The following is a 23,048-nucleotide window of genomic DNA, read 5'->3' on the forward strand; positions in this document are numbered from 1 at the left end:
TGATGTAACATTTGAACAATGTTGCACAGATGTTTTAAGATAGTAAAAACTGTTCACTCCTACTTGAATTATTTGGCATTTAAGTGCACTCTTATTGAACCTTTTATGTGTTGATACACATGATACTGTTTTAAACGTTCATGCACATCCAATCATCACATTCTATCAAAAGGAATTTAAATATATTGCAATTAGTTGCAGGTAGTAGTTTTTTTTCTCCATTGATGGGCAATAGAATTTCACATTTGAAACGATTCATTTCCTTTAGTTAAACACTGACCTCTAGCTGTTATATCGAGCAGCGAGATGCTGGGCTCCAGCCCAGAGGGAGGGGGGAGGAGGAAGGGGAGTGGTGCTGATGCTGATGCAGTGTGGAAGAGAAGAGCGCAGAGCAACGTGCAGTACGATGCGGGGGTTTCTCAACTCCGCGGCACTCGTCTCTTCTGAAGGATAGGCTTTACCTTTACCTATCTCTTTGTAAATTATATTTTTGTAGGATTTTTATCATTGTTTCATCCAATAATTTTCATTCTGATCGGAATCTGTCTCAACTAAATGCCCGTGGCGTAGCGAAATAGGGGCACTTTGAGTGAAGGACGCGTTGGTTTACTTACAATCATTCAACAGATAAAAACCATCCGCGGATCAAAGTTGATCTGGATATCTGCTTGCCTGGATAGAACGCAACCATGGCGGATGCTGCAGCCGAATACGGCGTGAAAGTAATGTGCCGATTCAGGCCACTAAATGAATCCGAAATAACAAGAGGAGACAAATACATCCCCAAATTCAAAGAAGACGACACCGTGATTATAACTGTAAGTGCTGCATCTAATAGTTAATTTATCTTCTGAATATAACGTTGCTTGTGTAGGTCTATTGTTGCCACAACTAGACGACTCAAACACTAGCAAAACGCAATGTGCAATGCAGTGAGCATTTGCAATAGAGAGCGCCCAATTTATTGACAATCTTTACACGCAGCACATTGGATTGTAGCCTATGGATTTTTGTTTTTAAAAAGATGTATGTGGCAACTTCCACAAACATTCCAAAAAATGTTTGTGACCCCCTGCAGAGCATTTGTTGGTAGCCTACATGTTTTGATTGTGTTGCGCTGCAGCTGATGGCCTGAGAATTGTTGTCAGACAGGGACCCGGGGCTGTTGCCAGAGAGAGACAGGGACCCGAGGCTGTTGCCAGAGAGAGACAGGGACCCGGGGCTGTTGCCAGAGAGAGACAGGGACCCGAGGCTGTTGCCAGAGAGAGACAGGGACCCGGGGCTGTTGCCAGAGAGAGACAGGGACCCGAGGCTGTTGCCAAAGAGACAGATTGTACTTTGACACTGCTGTTATGCGGTATTCACTCTGCTGAGGTGGCAGATTCCAGGTGGCTAACATACTGTCCTTCTCTGTCACCTGTGGTGAATGGAAGCACTCATTAAAGGAAAATAAACACCATATAAGGCATTTCCTCTCATTCTACTAACTACAAAGCACACGCAGCCTATACCTTTGAACGTTTTGATTGGATCTAATAGGATTTATTTAATGTTACCATTTTAAAAGTGGCAAGCCTGTTAAATTGATGTCAATGGATTTCAGGTTTTCAGCTAGTGGCAAGGGAGTCATATAGACTTCTCCAGCCTTACGCTGTGTGTGCCCATCACCTGCCCAATCAAGATACATTTGTATATATAGTGTATGTGGACATCCCTTCCAAATAATGGATTCAGCTATTTCAGCCGCACATGTTGCTGACAGGTGTATAAAATCGAACACACAGCCGTGCAATCTTCATAAGAAATCATTTGGCAGTAGAATGGCCTTACTGAAGAGCTCAGTGACTTTCAATGTGGCACCATCATAGGATGCCACCTTTCCGACAAGTCAGTTGGTCAAATTTATTCCCTAGTGGAGCTGCCCCGGTCAACTGGAAGTCCTTTTATTGTGAAGTGGAAACATCTATGAGCAACAGCAGCTCAGCCGCGAAGTGGTCGGCCACACAAGCTATCAGAACGGAACCGCTCAGCCGCGAAGTGGTAGGCCACACAAGCTATCATAACGGAACCGCTGAGGCGAGCAGCCGCACACAAGCCTAAGATCAACATCTGCAATGCCATGCCTCGGCTGGAGTGGTGTAAAGCTCGCCGCCATTGGACTCTGGAGCAGTGGAAACGCGTTCTCTGGGGTGATGAATCACGCTTCACCATCTGGCAGCACGACTGACAAATCTGGGTTTGGCGGATGCCAGGAGAACACTACCTGCCCGAATGCATAGTGCCAACTGTAAAGTTTGGTGGAGGAGGAATTATGGTCTGGGGCTGTTTTTCATGCAGCGGACTAGGCCCCTTAGTTCCATTGAAGGAAAATCTTAACGCTACAGCATACAATGACCTTCTAGATGATCCTTTGCTTCCAACTTTGTGGCAACAGTTTGGGGAAGGCCCTTTCCTATTTCAGCAAGACAATGCCACCGTGCACAAAGCAAGGTCGATACAGAAATGGTTTGTCGAGATGGTGTGGAAGAACTTGACTGGCTTGCACAGTGCCCTGACCTCAACCCCGTCAAACACCTTTGGGATGAATTGAAACGCTGACTGCGAGCCAGTCCTATTCACCCAACAACAGTACCCGACCTCACTAATGTTCCAACATCTAGTGGAAAACCTTCCCAGAAGAGTGGAGAGGCTGTTACAGCACTAATGTTCCAACATCTAGTGGAAAACCTTCCCAGAAGAGTGGAGAGGCTGTTAAAGCAGTAATGTTCCAACATCTAGTGGAAAGCCTTCCCAGAAGAGTGGAGAGGCTGTTACAGCAGTAAAGGGGGGAACAATTCCATATTAATGCCCATGAATTTGGAATAAGACGCTCGAGGAGCAAGTGTCGACATAGATTCTTACAAAACATCTAGATAAGAGCTAAAGGGTCTTTTTTTGCATGCTCATGGGCAGCATCTTATTAAAATGTCTTCTATACAGAAGGTTCTACAGAGTTCTCATCACAATAGCTTGTCTGTCTGTAAACAGTATCTCGTCATTAAGCTCCTCCCCTTGCTCAACACCCGTTCAGTGTTTATGTATTATGCATAAGGTTGCCTGCCATCATAATGAAACATTGTGTCAGTGTGTGTGTGTGTGTGTTAAGGAAGTACACTGTATACCACATATTTACCTAATATAATATGAAATTGAGGCCTAATGCAGTTGTGTATTATGAAGGCCTATGAGATCTCACATCAATCACTTTAGTTCCAGAGAAAGAACAGAAGCCTCTGTTTAAAGCAGTAGGCCTGCTAGCTGTTACAGACATCAATGCATTCTCCTGCAGCCTGCAGACAGACAGCTCAGCTGGTACAGGCATCTCCTCATTCTCCTGTAGTCTACAGACAGATAGCTCAGCTGCTGACAGGCTGGTTGTCTTGTGTTGTGTCCGTTCCCATAGACCAGGCTGGATTGTGTTGATTAAACCTGCTGCTTGTAGCTCTATTGTAATTGTCTCACAAGCTCTGCTATTGATTATTAATTATCATTCACAAGCTCTGGTATTGATTATTAATTATCATTCACAAGCTCTGGTATTGATGATTGATTACCATTCACAATCTCTGCTATTGATGATTGATTACCATTCACAAGCTCTGGTATTGATGATTGATTACCATTCACAAGCTCTGGTATTGTTGATTGATTACCATTCACAAGCTCTGCTATTGAATATTGATTACCATTCACAAACTCTGCTATTGAATATTTATTACCATTCACAAACTCCGCTATTGATTATTGATTACCATTCACAAGCACTGCTATTGACTATTTATTACCATTCACAAACTACGCTATTGATTATTGATTACCATTCACAAGCTCTGCTATTGATGATTGATTACCATTAACAGAGTGTTGTTAGAGAGAATAAAGTACGAGGTGGTATTTACCCATTACCTCTTTCCCATAGAGCTCTGTAATCACTGTGCATTTTGTCTGTTCTGGACAGGGTAAACCGTATGTCTTTGACCGCGTCCTGCCTCCCAATACAGCCCAGGAGCAGGTCTACGATGCCTGTGCAAAACAGATTGTTAAAGGTAAGTTAACCCCAAACAGATTGTTAAAGGTAGGTTAACCCCAAACAGATTGTTAAAGGTAGGTTAACCCCAAACTTATTGTTAAAGGTAGGTTAACCCCAAACTTATTGTTGAAAGTAGGTGAACCCCAAACAGATTTTGAAGGTAGACTAACCCCAAACAGATTGTTAAAGGTAGACTAACCCCAAACAGATTGTTAAAGGTAGGCTAACCCCAGACAGATTGTTGAAGGTAGGCTAACCCCAAACAGATTGTTGAAGGTAGGCTAACCTCAGACAGATTGTTGAAGGATGCTAACCCCAGACAGATTGTTGAAGGTAGGCTAACCCCAGACAGATTGTTGAAGGTAGGCTAACCCCAGACAGATTGTTGAAGGATGCTAACCCCAGACCGATTGTTGAAGGTAGGCTAACCCCAGACAGATTGTTGAAGGTAGGCTAACCCCAGACAGATTGTTGAAGGATGCTAACCCCAGACAGATTGTTGAAGGTAGGCTAACCCCAGACAGATTGTTGAAGGATGCTAACCCCAGACAGATTGTTGAAGTTAGGCTAACCCCAGACAGATAGTTGAAGGATGCTAACCCCAGAGAGATTGTTGAAGGATGCTAACCCCAGACAGATTGTTGAAGGATGCTAACCTCAGACAGATTGTTGAAGGATGCTAACCCCAGACAGATTGTTGAAGGTAGGCTGACCCCAGACAGATTGTTGAAGGATGCTAACCCCAGACAGATTGTTGAAGGTAGGCTAACCCCAGACAGATTGTTGAAGGATGCTAACCCCAGACAGATTGTTGAACGTAGGCTAACCCAAGACAGATTGTTGAAGGATGCTAACCCCAGACAGATTGTTGAAGGATGCTAACCCCAGACAGATAGTTGAAGGATGCTAACCCCAGACAGATTGTTGAAGGTAGGCTAACCCCAGACAGATAGTTGAAGATAGGCTAACCCCAGACAGATTGTTGAAGGTAGGCTAACCCCAGACAGATGGTTGAAGGTAGGCTAACCCCAGACAGAAAGTTGAAGGTAGGCTAACCCCAGACAGATTGTTGAAGGTAGGCTAACCCCAGACAGATTGTTGAAGGATGCTAACCCCAGACAGATTGTTGAAAGTAGGCTAACCCCAGACAGATTGTTGAAGGATGCTAACCACAGACAGATTGTTGAAAGTAGGCTAACCCCAGACAGATTGTTGAAGGATGCTAACCCCAGACAGATTGTTGAAACTAGGCTAACCCCAGACAGATTGTTGAAGGATGCTAAACCCCAGACAGATTGTTGAAGGTAGGCTAACCCCAGACAGATTGTTGAAGGATGCTAACCCCAGACAGATTGTTGAAGGATGCTAACCCCAGACAGATTGTTGAAGGTAGGCTAACCCCAGACAGATTGTTGAAGGTAGGCTAACCCCAGACAGATTGTTGAAGGTAGGCTAACCCCAGACAGATTGTTGAAGGTAGGCTAACCCCAGACAGATTGAAGGTAGGCTAACCCCAGACAGATTGTTGAAGGTAGGCTAACCCCAGACAGATTGTTGAAGGTAGGCTAACCCCAGACAGATTGTTGAAGGTAGGCTAACCCCAGACAGATAGTTGAAGGATGCTAACCCCAGCTGGTGAGTCCTTCCCCTTGTAGAATAAGTGTTATTATGACTGATCCACATTCCTTGTGTATGTGTGGTGTCCGGCGGGTTGGTAAAAAAACACCAGACAGCAAAAATACACATTTCTGGACAAATGAAATTGAACTGTATTGTATTGTATTCACACAGACGTCCTTGGAGGATACAATGGAACCATCTTTGCCTATGGACAGACCTCCTCGGGGAAGACCCACACCATGGAGGTCAGCCTGATTCTCTGTAGTAATGGCACCTGCCTAAATGAACAGAGACAGGGAATATATGATCTAAAGGCAGCCTATATGTTGTAGGTACAGTACGCCCTGGGAACACGGTACCAAGACGACTGAACGGACTATTCTCAGACAGTTCAGCAGAGAGCCTTCTGACATGATGTTTCACTGGAAGTCAGTCCAGCCTTTCTAAGAGCAGTAAAACACATCAGATCAGTTAGGGTGGCAGACATTCATTGCGTAATTTCATTACTCTCTGAGACTGAATTGATTTAGGGTGAGATTATGGTTCTGTAGTGTGGGTGATTTACAGAACTGGACCACCAACGCTATAGGTTGCATTTATCCTCGAGCAGTTAATGGTTTTATAAACTGGCAGTTGTTTCTTCATCACTGAACAGCAAGGATCAGCTAAAGCCAGCAGTAGATAGAGAACAGTATATAGAACAGCTGCTTCTTGGGGGTATAGATGTCTATTACATAGAACCGCTGTAGATATTCAGTGTATATAGAACAGCTGCTTCTTGGGGGTATAGATGTCTATTACATAGAACCGCTGTAGATATTCAGTGTATATAGAACAGCTGCTTCTTGGGGGTATAGATGTCTATTACATAGAACCGCTGTAGATATTCAGTGTATATAGAACAGCTGCCTCTTGGGGGTATAGATGTCTATTACATAGAACCGCTGTAGATATTCAGTGTATATAGAACAGCTGCTTCTTGGGGGTATAGATGTCTATTACATAGAACCGCTGTAGATATTCAGTGTATATAGAACAGCTGTCACGAGTCCGACCGAGGGTTTTTCCCCTTCCCGGGCGGGTGGCGCTCGGCGGTCGTCGTCACCGGCCTATTAGCTGCCACTGATTGTTTTCCTCCCCCTCCTTGTATGTTTAGTGGTAGCACCTGTGTATGTTTAATTCGTTTGTCTTTATTAGACAGCCGGCCCGCCTGGTTGTTGTGCGGGATTATTTCTATGTAACCTTCGGCTCTGTTGTAGAGGTACGTGTTTGTGCCTGGTCGTGATTTGTTCCATTGTACATTTTTGATTCCCTGTGTTTGGGAACGTAACTTTTGTGAGCACCCTGTGGTGCGTTGGTGCTATTAAAAGACGCACAGCATTGAACTCTCTGTCTCCTGCATTTGACTCCACACCCACGACACCCGGAGCATTACAACAGCTGGCTATAAGGGAAGTTCCCCGGACCCCAGACTATTTAGTGATAATAATCAGTATTGAGTGTGATGTAATGTATTGTTCCTCATCGCAGGGCAAGCTCCACGACCCCCAGCTGATGGGCATCATCCCACGCATCGCTCACGACATCTTCGATCACATCTACTCCATGGACGAGAACCTCGAGTTCCACATCAAGGTATTCAATTGTTAAATTCAACTTTATTTATTCCCTCAGAGCCCAATAAGAAAGACAAAGTCATTCAACAAGTATCAAATCAATATCAACAAGATGTCTGGTCATCAAAATGTAAGATGTCTGGTCATCAAAATAAATCCAGAGGTTAAACAGTGTGTCAGTCTCCATCCCTTCCAGTATTCTCATTTTGATACCTACACACCTGGAACAGATTCTATTTGGTATCAAGGACCTTTAAGGAGCGCAGACGGCCTCCTACCATTTCTATGGTCATCAAAATGTACCCTGTATTGATTCCTGTTTTCTGGTACAGGTCTCGTATTTTGAGATCTACCTGGACAAGATCCGAGACTTACTAGATGGTAAGAAGAACTCGTGTTGGATGGACTTCAAAGAGAAGTCGTTTGAAGACGAGCAGAGACCATTTTAGACAGGTCATAATGGGGTAGCCTAGTGGTTAAGAGCGGTGAGCCAGTAACTGAAAGGTCACTGGTTCAAATCCCCGAGGCGGCAAGGTGGAAAAATCTGGCGTTCTACTCTTGAACAAGGTAGAACAAGACAGCAACTGCTCTCATGGATGTCGATTAAGGCAGCCCCCTGCACCTCTCTGATTCAGACACATTTCAGTTGAATACATTCAGTTGTACAACTGACTAGCTATCCTTTCCTAATGACTCGTTTCCCTCTTTTCCAGTGTCGAAGACCAACCTGGCTGTGCATGAGGACAAGAACAGAGTTCCCTATGTCAAGGTGAGCAGAACAGATGGTTAGGTAACACATGTCAAGGTGAGCAGTACAGATGGTTAGGTAACACATGTCAAGGTGAGCAGTACAGATGGTTAGGTAACACATGTCAAGGTGAGCAGTACAGATGGTTAGGTAACACATGTCAAGGTGAGCAGTACAGATGGTTAGGTAACACATGTCAAGGTGAGCAGTACAGATGGTTAGGTAACACATGTCAAGGTGAGCAGTACAGATGGTTAGGTAACACATGTCAAGGTGAGCAGAACAGATGGTTAGGTAACACATGTCAAGGTGAGCAGTACAGATGGTTAGGTAACACATGTCAAGGTGAGCAGTACAGATGGTTAGGTAACACATGTCAAGGTGAGCAGAACAGATGGTTAGGTAACACATGTGAAGGTGAGCAGTACAGATGGTTAGGTAACACATGTCAAGGTGAGCAGTACAGATGGTTAGGTAACACATGTCAAGGTGAGCAGAACAGATGGTTAGGTAACACATGTCAAGGTGAGCAGAACAGATGGTTAGGTAACACATGTCAAGGTGAGCAGAACAGATGGTTAGGTAACACATGTCAAGGTGAGCAGTACAGATGGTTAGGTAACACATGTCAAGGTGAGCAGAACAGATGGTTAGGTAACACATGTCAAGGTGAGCAGTACAGATGGTTAGGTAACACATGTCAAGGTGAGCAGTACAGATGGTTAGGTAACACATGTCAAGGTGAGCAGAACAGATGGTTAGGTAACACATGTCAAGGTGAGCAGAACAGATGGTTAGGTAACACATGTCAAGGTGAGCAGAACAGATGGTTAGGTAACACATGTCAAGGTGAGCAGTACAGATGGTTAGGTAACACATGTCAAGGTGAGCAGTACAGATGGTTAGGTAACACATGTCAAGGTGAGCAGAACAGATGGTTAGGTAACACATGTCAAGGTGAGGCAGAACAGATTGTTAGGTAACACATGTCAAGGTGAGCAGAACAGATGGTTAGGTAACACATGTCAAGGTGAGCAGAACAGATGGTTAGGTAACACATGTCAAGGTGAGCAGAACAGATGGTTAGGTAACACATGTCAAGGTGAGCAGTACAGATGGTTAGGTAACACATGTCAAGGTGAGCAGAACAGATGGTTAGGTAACACATGTCAAGGTGAGCAGAACAGATGGTTAGGTAACACATGTCAAGGTGAGCAGTACAGATGGTTAGGTAACACATGTCAAGGTGAGCAGTACAGATGGTTAGGTAACACATGTCAAGGTGAGCAGAACAGATGGTTAGGTAACACATGTCAAGGTGAGCAGAACAGATGGTTAGGTAACACATGTCAAGGTGAGCAGAACAGATGGTTAGGTAACACATGTCAAGGTGAGCAGAACAGATGGTTAGGTAACACATGTCAAGGTGAGCAGAACAGATGGTTAGGTAACACATGTCAAGGTGAGCAGTACAGATGGTTAGGTAACACATGTCAAGGTGAGCAGTACAGATGGTTAGGTAACACATGTCAAGGTGAGCAGAACAGATGGTTAGGTAACACATGCCAAGGTGAGCAGAACAGATGGTTAGGTAACACATGTCAAGGTGAGCAGAACAGATGGTTAGGTAACACATGTCAAGGTGAGCAGAACAGATGGTTAGGTAACACATGTCAAGGTGAGCAGAACAGATGGTTAGGTAACACATGTCAAGGTGAGCAGTACAGATGGTTAGGTAACACATGTCAAGGTGAGCAGAACAGATGGTTAGGTAACACATGTCAAGGTGAGCAGAACAGATGGTTAGGTAACACATTCTGCAGGTATATACTGCTTTATTTCTTGCCATCAGCATGTATCAGCCTATCTAATGTCTTATTATAAGGCTGTCTCCCGAGTGGCGCAGCGGTCTAAGGCACTGCAACGCAGTGCTAGAGGCGTCACTACAGACTCGGGTTTGATCCCGGGCTGTATCACAACCGTCCGTGGTCGGGAGTCCCATAGGGCGGCGCACAATTGTCCCAGCGTCGTCCGGGTTAGGGAAGGGTTTGGCCGGGTTAGGCTGTCATTTTAAATAATAATTTGTTCTTAACTGACTTGCCTAGTTAATTGTTAAAATAAAAAAAATGTTATAGAAATCATAAAAGGCACCAACCTGTTAAAGCTGTGATGTGATCCTGTCCCAGGGTTGTACAGAACGCTTTGTGTCCAGTCCAGAGGAAGTCATGGATGTCATCGATGAGGGAAAGGCCAACCGGCACGTGGCTGTGACAAGTATGTTGTGTCTCTTCTATCAATCAATCACATTTATTTATGAAGCCCTTCTTAGATCAACAGTTGTCAGTGTTTAACACTATCCCAGCCTGCAAGCAGATGCACAGAGGCCAGGAAACTTTCCCTAGGAAGGTTCCAGAAGGGTATCATTGCTACTATAATATATACTACTTCTATAAAATATAGTTCTTCAATAATATATACTTCTTCTATAATATATAGTTCTTCAATAATATATACTTCTTCTGTAATATATAGTTCTTCAATAATATATACCTCTTCTGTAAGATATACTTCTTCTATAAGATATACTTTTTCTATAAGATATACTTTAATTAGATATACTTATTTGATAAAATATACTTCTATAATATATACTTCTTCTAAAATATATACTTATTTTATAATATATACTTCTTCAATAAGATATACTTATTCTATTAGATATACTTCTTCTATAATATATACGTCTTCAATAATAAATACTTATTCTATTAGATATACTTCTTCTATAATATATACTTCTACTATAATATATACTTCTTCAATAAAATATAGTTCTTCAATAATATATACTTCTTCTATAATATATAGTTCTTCAATAATATATACTTCTTCTAAAATATATACTTATTTTATAATATATACTTCAATAAGATATACTTATTCTATTAGATATACTTCTATTAGATATACTTCTTCTATAAAATATATTTTTCTATAATATATACTTCAATTAGACTTACTTATTTGATAAGATATACTTCTATAATATACTTCTTCTAAAATATATACTTATTTTATAATATATACTTCTTCAATAAGATATAATTATTAGATATACTTCTATTAGATATACCTCTTCTATTAGATATACTTCTACTATAATATATACTTCAATAATATATACTACTTCAATAATAAATACTTATTCTAAAATATATCTCTTCTATAATATATACTTCTTCTATAATATATACTTCTTCTATAATGTATACTTCTTCTATAATATATACCTCTTCTATAATATATACGTCTTCTATAATATATACTACTATAATATATACTTCTATAATATATACGTATTTTGTCCTGTTCATAGACATGAATGAGCACAGTTCCAGAAGCCACAGCATCTTCCTGATCAACATCAAACAAGAGAATGTGGAAACAGAGAAGAAACTGTCAGGGAAGTTATACCTGGTGGATCTGGCTGGGAGTGAGAAGGTAAATCAGTATGATGGTAAAGGCAGACCCCAACAAACCACCATAACGTGTGTTAGAACTGTTTATAACTTGTCATAACTGTGTTATAACTCTAGGCTTGTCTGATGAAGAGGCCAATGAACCGCCATAACGTGTGTTAGAACTGTTTATAACTTGTCATAACTGTGTTATAACTCTAGGCTTGTCTGATGAAGAGGCCAATGAACCGCCATAACGTGTGTTAGAACTGTTTATAACTTGTCATAACTGTGTTATAACTCTAGGCTTGTCTGATGAAGAGGCCAATGAACCGCCATAACGTGTGTTAGAACTGTTTATAACTTGTCATAACGGTGTTATAACTCTAGGCTTGTCTGATGAAGAGGCCAATGAACCGCCATAACGTGTGTTAGAACTGTTTATAACTTGTCATAACGGTGTTATAACTCTAGGCTTGTCTGATGAAGAGGCCAATGAACCGCCATAACGTGTGTTAGAACTGTTTATAACTTGTCATAACGGTGTTATAACTCTAGGCTTGTCTGATGAAGAGGCCAATGAACCGCCATAACGTGTGTTAGAACTGTTTATAACTTGTCATAACGGTGTTATAACTCTAGGCTTGTCTGATGAAGAGGCCAATGAACCGCCATAACGTGTGTTAGAACTGTTTATAACTTGTCATAACGGTGTTATAACTCTAGGCTTGTCTGATGAAGAGGCCAATGAACCGCCATAACGTGTGTTAGAACTGTTTATAACTTGTCATAACGGTGTTATAACTCTAGGCTTGTCTGATGAAGAGGCCAATGAACCGCCATAACGTGTGTTAGAACTGTTTATAACTTGTCATAACGGTGTTATAACTCTAGGCTTGTCTGATGAAGAGGCCAATGAACCGCCATAACGTGTGTTAGAACTGTTTATAACTTGTCATAACGGTGTTATAACTCTAGGCTTGTCTGATGAAGAGGCCAATGAACCGCCATAACGTGTGTTAGAACTGTTTATAACTTGTCATAACGGTGTTATAACTCTAGGCTTGTCTGATGAAGAGGCCAATGAACCGCCATAACGTGTGTTAGAACTGTTTATAACTTGTCATAACGGTGTTATAACTCTAGGCTTGTCTGATGAAGAGGCCAATGAACCGCCATAACGTGTGTTAGAACTGCATACCTGTGTTATAACTATAACTGTGCTATTACTGTGTTATAAGGTGTTATAACTCCCAGCTTGTCAGTCAGGTGTAAGATGCTGAAGCATCCTATGTCCTCTCCCGCCTGCTGACTCATGAAGACAGACTCCCAACAAACGAATTGTGTTATGCCTGTTCTAACTGTGTTATAAGGTGTTATAACTATAACTGTGCTATTACTGTGTTATAAGGTGTTATAACTATAACTGTGCTATTACTGTGTTATAAGGTGTTATAACTCCAGACCCGTCAGTTAGAAGATGCTGCTGCATTGTGTGGCCTCTCTCCCCTGCTGACAGTCGTTTCTCTCTCTGTTTGTCTCTTTAAGGTCAGTAAGACAGGTGCTGAAGGAGCCGTGTTGGACGAAGCTAAAAATATCAATAAGTCCCTCTCTGCTCTGGGGAATGTCATCTCTGCTCTGGCTGAGGGGACAGTGAGTTCTCTCTATATATCTTACCCTTCTCTCTTTAATATAGGGACATCAGCAGGGATTACTGAATACTTTGCATATGTGACATTGAAACTGTGTAAAAACAATAAACCAAAATGTGCTTTTGCTGAAAAAAAGTTATGCGTCAGCAGTGAGGTCATGTTTTTATTCTGATCTGGCCCTGATGGCTGACTGGTTATCTATGAGACTGTCTGGTTATCTATGAGACTGTCTGTTGAAAGGCCCTGATGGCTGACTGGTTATCTATGAGACTGTCTGGTTATCTATGAGGCTGTCTGTTGAAAAGCCCTGATGGCTGACTGGTTATCTATGAGGCTGACTGGTTATCTATGAGACTGTCTGTTGAAAGGCCCTGATGGCTGACTGGTTATCTATGAGGCTGTCTGTTGAAAGGCCCTGATGGCTGACTGGTTATCTATGAGACTCTCTGGTTATCTATGAGACTGACTTGTTATCTATGAGACTGACTTGTTATCTATGAGACTGACTGGTTATCTATGAGACTGACTGGTTATCTATGAGACTGTCTGGTTATCTATGAGGCTGACTGGTTATCTATGAGGCTGACTGTTGAAAGGTCCTGATGGCTGACTGGTTATCTATGAGACTGACTGGTTATCTATGAGACTGACTGGTTATCTATGAGGCTGACTGGTTATCTATGAGACTGACTGGTTATCTATGAGGCTGTCTGTTGAAAGGCCCTGATGGGTAAATAATGTGTTGTTTGTTTTCAGAAAACCCACGTCCCGTACAGGGACAGCAAGATGACCCGTATCCTGCAGGACTCTCTAGGGGGGAACTGTAGGACCACCATCATCATCTGTGCATCTCCCTCCATCTACAACGAGTGTGAGACCAAGTCTACCCTCATGTTCGGACAGAGGTGGGTCAGCACCTCTCTACAGTTTACCTGGTCTAGTGACAGACTGTTAACATAAGTCTACCCTGTTGGGACAGAGGTGGGTCAGCACCTCTCTACAGTTTACCTGGTCTAGTGGCAGACTGTTAACATAAGTCTACCCTGTTGGGACAGAGGTGAGTCAGCACCTCTCTACAGTTTACCTGGTCTAGTGACAGACTGTTAACATAAGTCTACCCTGTTGGGACAGAGGTGGGTCAGCACCTCTCTACAGTTTACCTGGTCTAGTGGCAGACTGTTAACATAAGTCTACCCTGTTGGGACAGAGGTGAGTCAGCACCTCTCTACAGTTTACCTGGTCTAGTGGCAGACTGTTAACATAAGTCTACCCTGTTGGGACAGAGGTGAGTCAGCACCTCTCTACAGTTTACCTGGTCTAGTGACAGACTGTTAACATAAGTCTACCCTGTTGGGACAGAGGTGAGTCAGCACCTCTCTACAGTTTACCTGGTCTAGTGGCAGACTGTTAACATAAGTCTACCCTGTTGGGACAGAGGTGGGTCAGCCCCTCCATGGCAGATGGGCCGTCCTTAATCCACCAGGAGACGGACAGTGACTGTTGATGATGAGTAGAGCTGGTGATTCCCAGTATCTTCCCTCCTATTCAGGGCTGACTGTTGATGATAAGTAGAGCTGGTGATTCCCAGTATCTTCCCTCCTATTCAGGGCTGACTGTTGATGATGAGTAGAGCTAGTGATTCCCAGTATCTTCCCTCCTATTCAGGGCTGACTGTTGATGATGAGTAGAGCTAGTGATTCCCAGTATCTTCCCTCCTATTCAGGGCTGACTGTTGATGATGAGTAGAGCTGGTGGTTCCCAGTATCTTCCCTCCTATTCAGGGCTGACTGTTGATGATGAGTAGAGCTGGTGATTCCCAGTATCTTCCCTCCTATTCAGGGCTGACTGTTGATGATGAGTAGAGCTGGTGATTCCCAGTATCTTCCTTCCTATTCAGGGCTGACTGTTGATGATGAGTAGAGCTGGTGATTCCCAGTATCTTCCCTCCTATTCAGGGCTGACTGTTGATGATGAGTAGAGCTAGTGATTCCCAGTATCTTCCCTCCTATTCAGGGCTGACTGTTGATGATGAGTAGAGCTAGTGATTCCCAGTATCTTCCCTCCTATTCAGGGCTGACTGTTGATGATGAGTAGAGCTGGTGGTTCCCAGTATCTTCCCTCCTATTCAGGGCTGACTGTTGATGATGAGTAGAGCTGGTGATTCCCAGTATCTTCCCTCCTATTCAGGGCTGACTGTTGATGATGAGTAGAGCTAGTGATTCCCAGTATCTTCCCTCCTATTCAGGGCTGACTGTTGATGATGAGTAGAGCTGGTGGTTCCCAGTATCTTCCCTCCTATTCAGGGCTTACTGTTGATGATGAGTAGAGCTGGTGATTCCCAGTATCTTCCCTCCTATTCAGGGCTGACTGTTGATGATGAGTAGAGCTGGTGATTCCCAGTATCTTCCCTCCTATTCAGGGCTGACTGTTGATGATGAGTAGAGCTGGTGACTCCCAGTATCTTCCCTCCTATTCAGTGCTGACTGTTGATGATGAGTAGAGCTGGTGATTCCCAGTATCTTCCCTCCTATTCAGGGCTGACTGTTGATGATGAGTAGAGCTGGTGACTCCCAGTATCTTCCCTCCTATTCAGTGCTGACTGTTGATGATGAGTAGAGCTGGTGACTCCCAGTATCTTCCCTCCTATTCAGTGCTGACTGTTGATGATGAGTAGAGCTGGTGATTCCCAGTATCTTCCCTCCTATTCAGTGCTGACTGAGTGGTTGCATAACAAGCCTCTTCTCTAAATCTTTATCCAGATGATGAAGACATTGTTCATCTCTCTGACCTTTAGCTAAGTGTTACATCCATCCACTCCCCTAAATCCTGATCTGTAGGGTTTGGTCCTGCCTCCTGGCTGGACAGCAACAGTAGCAACAGTGGGAGTTCGCCTAGGCTGCTCTGTGTGCTAGAGGACACAGGGGACTTCCAGCACATTCTATCTCTGCTACCATGCCAGAGGACACAGGGGACTTCCAGAACATTATATCTCTGCTACCTTGCCAGAGGACACAGGGGACTTCCAGCACATTCTATCTCTGCTACCATGCTAGAGGACACAGGGGACTTCCAGAACATTCTATCTCTGCTGCCCTGCTAGAGGACACAGGGGACTTCCAGAACATTATATCTCTGCTGCCCTGCTAGAGGACACAGGGGACTTCCAGCACATTCTATGGCATGGTGTGGTGCGGCATGGTGTGGTGTGGTGCAGCATGGTGTGGTGTGGTGCGGCATGGTGTGGTGTGGCATGGTGTGGTGTGGTGCGGCATGGTGTGGTGTTGCATGGTGTGGTGTGGTGTGGCATGGTATGGTGCGGCATGGTGTGGTGTGGTGCGGCATGGTGTGGTGCGGCATGATGTGGTGTGGTGCGGCGTGGTGTGGTGCAGCATGGTGTGGTGTGGTGCAGCATGGTGTGGTGTGGTGCGGCATGGGGTGGTGTGGTGCAGCATGGTGTGGTGCGGCATGGTGTGGTGCAGCATGGTGTGGTATGGTGTGGTGCGGCATGGTGTGGTGCGGCATGGTGTGGTGCGCTCCACTGCACTTTCTGCACCCATGTGACCACCACTGCTGTCTGTGAGAGGAGACTGAGAGGAGTTGGACTTTACACATCATTGTACGGTCTACAGTACCCAGCAGGGCTAATTAGTCCCCGGTCATCTTCACAGGGGACAACCTCCTGCAATAGATCTCAGACCACTTCAAATATGGAGCCTCCCTGCTTCTTATTGGATCACCTCCTCCAGTTGTGTTGATTCAATGTTTATCCATCTGTTCCTGTTCTGACAAAAAAATATACTGTGGAGAAAAAAGTGATGAGTAAATGAGGCCACAATGTCCTTTAGTGGATGAATTACAGCCCATTAGCCATGTCAAAGTAGTGCACTGCTGTATAGGGAATAGGGTGTGATTAGATATAGGAGTCTGAGTGTCTGTCCCACCCTCCACACAGAGCCAAGACCATCAAGAACACCGTGTCTGTGAACCTGGAGCTGACTGCTGAGGAGTGGAAGAACAAGTACAACAAGGAGAAAGACAAGAACAAGAGTCTGAAGAACGTTATCCACAGGCTGGAGATGGAACTCAACCGCTGGAGGAACGGTGAGGGAGGAGGGAGGGAGATGGGGAGGGAGGGAGATGGAGCTCAAACGCTGGAGGAACGGTGAGGGAGGGAGATGGGGAGGGGGGAGATGGAGCTTAACCGCTGGAGGAACAGTGAGGGAGGAGGGAGGGAGATGGAGCTCAACCGCTGGAGGAACGTGAGGGAGGAGGGAGGGAGATGGGGAGGAGGGAGAGAGATGGAGCTCAACCGCTGGAGGAACAGTGAGGGAGGAGGGAGGGAGATGGAGCTCAACCGCTGGAGGAACGTGAGGGAGGAGGGAGGGAGATGGGGAGGAGGGAGAGAGATGGAGCTCAACCGCTGGAGGAACAGTGAGGGAGGAGGGAGGGAGATGGAGCTCAACCGCTGGAGGAACGTGAGGGAGGAGGGAGGGAGATGGGGAGGAGGGAGAGAGATGGAGCTCAACCGCTGGAGGAACAGTGAGGGAGAGGGAGAGATTGAGGAGGGAGTGGGGAGGGAGGGCAGAGAGAGAGAGAAATGATTGAAACCCTTCATATGAAATCGACAGAGCCACACTGAGTTGGACATGAGTTAGTGTTCCAATGGTAGATATTGAGTGAATGAGTGCACAGTTCAGGGTAGAGAATCTGTTTGTCCCTGTCTCAGGTGAGAACGTCCCTGAGGAGGAGCAGCTGAGTGCTAAGGAGCAGAAGCACCTGGAGCCGTGTGACAACACTCCCATCATAGATAACATGGCTCCAGCTAACGGACTGGTTCTGGTCTCCACCGAGGAGAAGAGCAAGTACGAGGAGGACATCAGCAATCTGTACAAACAACTGGACGACAAGGTCAACAAGGGAAATCTAACCAGACTAGATTAGAGAAGTCAAATCATTTTGGAGGGTACAAACTCAACGTACATAAAGAATAACAGACATTGAAACACAGTTTAAATAACAAACATGCATCAACATTAAATGGAAGGCTAGATTGGGCAGGAACAGGAAGGGGTTGGATTTTTTACAGACAAATCAATGTTACCAATTCTATTCTAACTGAAATGTAAATTGCTGCTTGTTTTGTTTGTGTCACCCAGGATGATGAGATCAACCAGCAGAGCCAGCTGGCTGAGAAACTCAAGGAACAGATGTTAGACCAGGATGAGGTGACCAATCATGAACAACCCTCTTTCTCATGTTAAAGGAAAATGTCACTCAAAAACTATATTTTGGTATTGTTTCTCATTAGTCCACTGTTGATACAGTCTGTCAGTCCAAAATGTTTTGCATGTAAGCAGTCAATGCCATACAACTCTCCTTCCGTGGCCTCCAATTGCTCTTAAATACAAGCAAAACTAAATGCATGCTCTTCAACCGATCGCTGCCTGCACCTAGCCGCCTGTCCAGCATCACTGGTTCTGACTTAGAATATGTGGACAACTACAAATACCTAGCTGTCTGGTTAGACTGTAAACTCTCCTTCCAGACTCATATCAAACATCTCCAATCCAAAGTTAAATCTATAATTGGCTTCCTATTTCGCAACAAAGCATCCTTCGCTCATGCTGCCAAACATACCCTTGTAAAACTGACCATCCTACTGATCCTCGACTTCGGCGATGTCATTTACAAAATATCCTCCAATACCCTACTCAATAAATTGGATGCAGTCTATCACAGTGCCATCCGTTTTGTCACCAAAGCCCCATGTACTACCCACCATTGCGATCTGTACGCTCTTGTTGGCTGGCCCTCGCTTCATACTCGTTGCCAAACCCACTGGCTCCAGGTCATCTACAAGACCCTGCTAGGTAAAGTCCCCCCTTATCTCAGCTCGCTGGTCACCATAGCAGCACCCACCTGTAGCACGCGCTCCAGCAGGTATATCTCACTGGTCACCCCCAAAGCCAATTCTTCCTTTGGCCGCCTCTCCTTCCAGTTCTCTGCTGCCAATGACTGGAACGAACTACAAAAATCTCTGAAACTGGAAACACTTATCTCCCTCACTAGCTTTAAGCACCAGCTGTCAGAGCAGCTCACAGATTACTGCACCTGTACATAGCCCATCTATAATTTAGCCCAAACAACTACCTCTCCCCCTACTGTGTTTATTTATTTATTTTGCTCTTTTGCACCCCATTATTTCTCTCTCTACTTTGCACATTCTTCCACTGCACATCTACCATCAGTGTTTTACTTGCTATATTGTATTTACTTTGCCACCATGGCCTTTTTTTTGCCTTTACCTCCCTTATCTCACCTCATTTGCTCACATTGTATATAGACTTATTTTTCTACAGTATTATTGACTGTATGTTTGTTTTACTCCATGTGTAACTCTGTGTTGTTGTATGTGTCGAACTGCTTTGCTTTATCTTGGCCAGGTCGCAATTGTAAATGAGAACTTGTTCTCAACTTGCCTACCTGGTTAAATAAAGGTGAAATAAATCAATTTTAAAATGTTAAAAAGTAAAGTTGTCCAGATCTTGGACGTTTTGAGTCATCTGATGCATTTTGCTTCCTCGTCATGATGATGTGGCTGGAGACACTGTTCTTCTTAAAAGTCCAATGTCTTGATGATGCTTTCAGATGGATGATCTACATCTAAGGGGGATTCAACCATGTTAAATGGTGTGCATTTGCCTGTGTGTCCCTGTGTGTCCCTGTGTGTGTCCCTGTGTGTGTCCCTGTGTGTGTCCCTGTGTGTGTCCCTGTGTGTCCCTGTGTGTGTCCCTGTGTGTGTCCCTGTGTGTCCCTGTGTGTGTCCCTGTGTGTGTCCCTGTGTGTGTCCCTGTGTGTGTTCCCTTTTTCGTGTGTGTCCCTGTTTGTGTACCTGTGTGTCCCTTTGTGTATGTGTCTCCCTGTGTGTGTCCCTTTGTGTATGTGTCTCCCTGTGTGTGTCCCTGTGTGTGTCCCTGTGTGTGTCCCTGTCTGTGTCCCTGTCTGTGTCCCTGTGTATATGTGTCTCCCTGTGTGTGTCCCTGTCTGTGTTCCTGTGTATATGTGTCTCCCTGTGTGTGTCCCTGTCTGTGTCCCTGTGTATATGTGTGTCCCTGTGTATATGTGTGTCCCTGTGTGTGTCCCTGTGTGTGTCCCTGTGTGTGTCCCTGTGTGTGCCCCCGTGTGGGTCTCTCCTCAGCTGCTGGCGTCGACGAGAAGGGACTATGAGAAGATCCATGAGGATCTGTCTCGTCTGCAGACGGAGAACGAGGCTGCCAAGGAGGAGGTGAAGGAGAATATTCTGGATGAATCCATGTTATTCCAGATTTCTAAATGAGCCCATCAAATCAAATTGTATTAGTCACATGCGCTGAATACAGCAGGTGTAGTAGACCTTACCGTGAAATGCTTACTTACGAGCCCGTATCCAACAATGCAGTTTCAAAAAATATGGATAAGAATAGGAGATAAAAGTAACAAGTAATTACAGAGGAGCAGTAAAAAATAACAATATATACAGAGTCAATGTGGAGGCTATATACAGGGGGTGTGGAGGCTATATACAGGGGGTGTGGAGGCTATATACAGGGGGGTGTGGAGGCTATATACAGGGGGGTGTGGAGGCTATATACAGGGGGTGTGGAGGCTATATACAGGGGGGTATGGAGGCTATATACAGGGGGGTATGGAGGCTATATACAGGGGGGTATGGAGGCTATATACAGGGGGGTATGGAGGCTATATACAGGGGGGTATGGAGGCTATATACAGGGGGTATGGAGGCTATATACAGGGGGTGTGGAGGCTATATACAGGGGGGTGTGGAGGCTATATACAGGGGGGTATGGAGGCTATATACAGGGGGGTGTGGAGGCTATATACAGGGGGTATGGAGGCTATATACAGGGGGGTGTGGAGGCTATATACAGGGGGTGTGGAGGCTATATACAAGGGGGGTGTGGAGGCTATATACAGGGGGTGTGGAGGCTATATACAGGGGGTGTGGAGGCTATATACAAGGGGTGTGGAGGCTATATACAGGGGGTGTGGAGGCTATATACAGGGGGTGTGGAGGCTATATACAGGGGGTGTGGAGGCTATATACAGGGGGTGTGGAGGCTATATACAGGGGGTGTGGAGGCTATATACAGGGGGTGTGGAGGCTATATACAGGGGGGTGTGGAGGCTATATACAGGGGGGTGTGGAGGCTATATACAGGGGGTGTGGAGGCTATATACAGGGGGGTGTGGAGGCTATATACAGGGGGTGTGGAGGCTATATACAGGGGGTGTGGAGGCTATATACAGGGGGGGTGGAGGCTATACAGGGGGTGTGGAGGCTATATACAGGGGGTGTGGAGGCTATATACAAGGGGGGTGTGGAGGCTATATACAGGGGGGTGTGGAGGCTATATACAGGGGGGTGTGGAGGCTATATACAGGGGGGTGTGGAGGCTATATACAGGGGGGTGTGGAGGCTATATACAGGGGGGTGTGGAGGCTATATACAGGGGGGTATGGAGGCTATATACAGGGGGGTATGGAGGCTATATACAGGGGGTATGGAGGCTATATACAGGGGGTGTGGAGGCTATATACAGGGGGTGTGGAGGCTATATACAGGGGGGTGTGGAGGCTATATACAGGGGGTGTGGAGGCTATATACAGGGGGTGTGGAGGCTATATACAAGGGGGGTGTGGAGGCTATATACAGGGGGGTGTGGAGGCTATATACAGGGGGGTGTGGAGGCTATATACAGGGGGGTGTGAGGCTATATACAGGGGGTGTGGAGGCTATATACAGGGGGGTGTGGAGGCTATATACAGGGGGGTATGGAGGCTATATACAGGGGGGTATGGAGGCTATATACAGGGGGGTATGGAGGCTATATACAGGGGGGTATGGAGGCTATATACAGGGGTATGGGAGGCTATATACAGGGGGTGTGGAGGCTATATACCAGGGGGGTGTGGAGGCTATATACAGGGGGTATGGAGGCTATATACAGGGGGGTGTGGAGGCTATATACAGGGGGGTATGGAGGCTATATACAGGGGGGTGTGGAGGCTATATACAGGGGGTGGGAGGCTATATACAAGGGGGGTGTGGAGGCTATATACAGGGGGGGTGTGGAGGCTATATACAGGGGGTGTGGAGGCTATATACAAGGGGTGTGGAGGCTATATACAGGGGGTGTGGAAGGCTATATACAGGGGGTGTGGAGGCTATATACAGGGGGTGTGGAGGCTATATACAGGGGGTGTGGAGGCTATATACAGGGGGTGTGGAGGCTATATACAGGGGGTGTGGAGGCTATATACAGGGGGGTGTGGAGGCTATATACAGGGGGGTGTGGAGGGCTATATACAGGGGGTGGGGAGGCTATATACAGGGGGGTGTGGAGGCTATATACAGGGGGTGTGGAGGCTATATACAGGGGGTGTGGAGGCTATATACAGGGGGGGTGTGGAGGCTATATACAGGGGGTGTGGAGGCTATATACAGGGGGTGTGGAGGCTATATACAGGGGGTGTGGAGGCTAATTACAGGGGGGGTGTGGAGGCTATATACAGGGGGTGTGGAGGCTATATACAGGTGGTGTGGAGGCTATATACAGGGGGGTGTGGAGGCTATATACAGGGGGTGTGGAGGCTATATACAGGGGGTGTGGAGGCTATATACAGGGGGTGTGGAGGCTATATACAGGGGGTGTGGCAAGGCTATATACAGGGGGTGTTGAGGCTATATACAGGGGGTGTGGAGGCTATATACGGGGGTGTGGAGGCATATACAGGGGGTAGTGGAGGCTATATACAGGGGGTGTGGAGGCTATATACAGGGGGGTATGGAGGCTATATACAGGGGGGTGGTGGAGGCTATATACA

The 23,048-nt window shown here is 45.3% G+C and overlaps 1 protein-coding gene across 1 annotated transcript in view; it reads left to right on the forward strand.

The window, feature by feature from the left end:
- Positions 1–296: 296 nt before the first annotated feature.
- The window catches only part of LOC116352988 (kinesin heavy chain-like), a 34,349-nt gene continuing 11,597 nt past the window's right edge, over positions 297–23,048 (forward strand). The window contains 14 exon segments of the mRNA XM_031813304.1: positions 297–818; positions 3,998–4,085; positions 5,861–5,934; positions 7,220–7,324; positions 7,638–7,686; positions 8,019–8,074; positions 10,240–10,327; positions 11,430–11,554; positions 13,060–13,164; positions 13,920–14,068; positions 17,116–17,264; positions 17,890–18,071; positions 18,320–18,388; positions 20,362–20,448. Of these exon segments, the coding sequence (XP_031669164.1) occupies positions 690–818; positions 3,998–4,085; positions 5,861–5,934; positions 7,220–7,324; positions 7,638–7,686; positions 8,019–8,074; positions 10,240–10,327; positions 11,430–11,554; positions 13,060–13,164; positions 13,920–14,068; positions 17,116–17,264; positions 17,890–18,071; positions 18,320–18,388; positions 20,362–20,448 (1,455 nt within the window). The 5' untranslated portion in view covers positions 297–689.

This window comes from Oncorhynchus kisutch, unplaced genomic scaffold (assembly GCF_002021735.2).
Source record: "Oncorhynchus kisutch isolate 150728-3 unplaced genomic scaffold, Okis_V2 Okis05a-Okis16b_hom, whole genome shotgun sequence".
Lineage (NCBI taxonomy): Eukaryota > Metazoa > Chordata > Actinopteri > Salmoniformes > Salmonidae > Oncorhynchus > Oncorhynchus kisutch.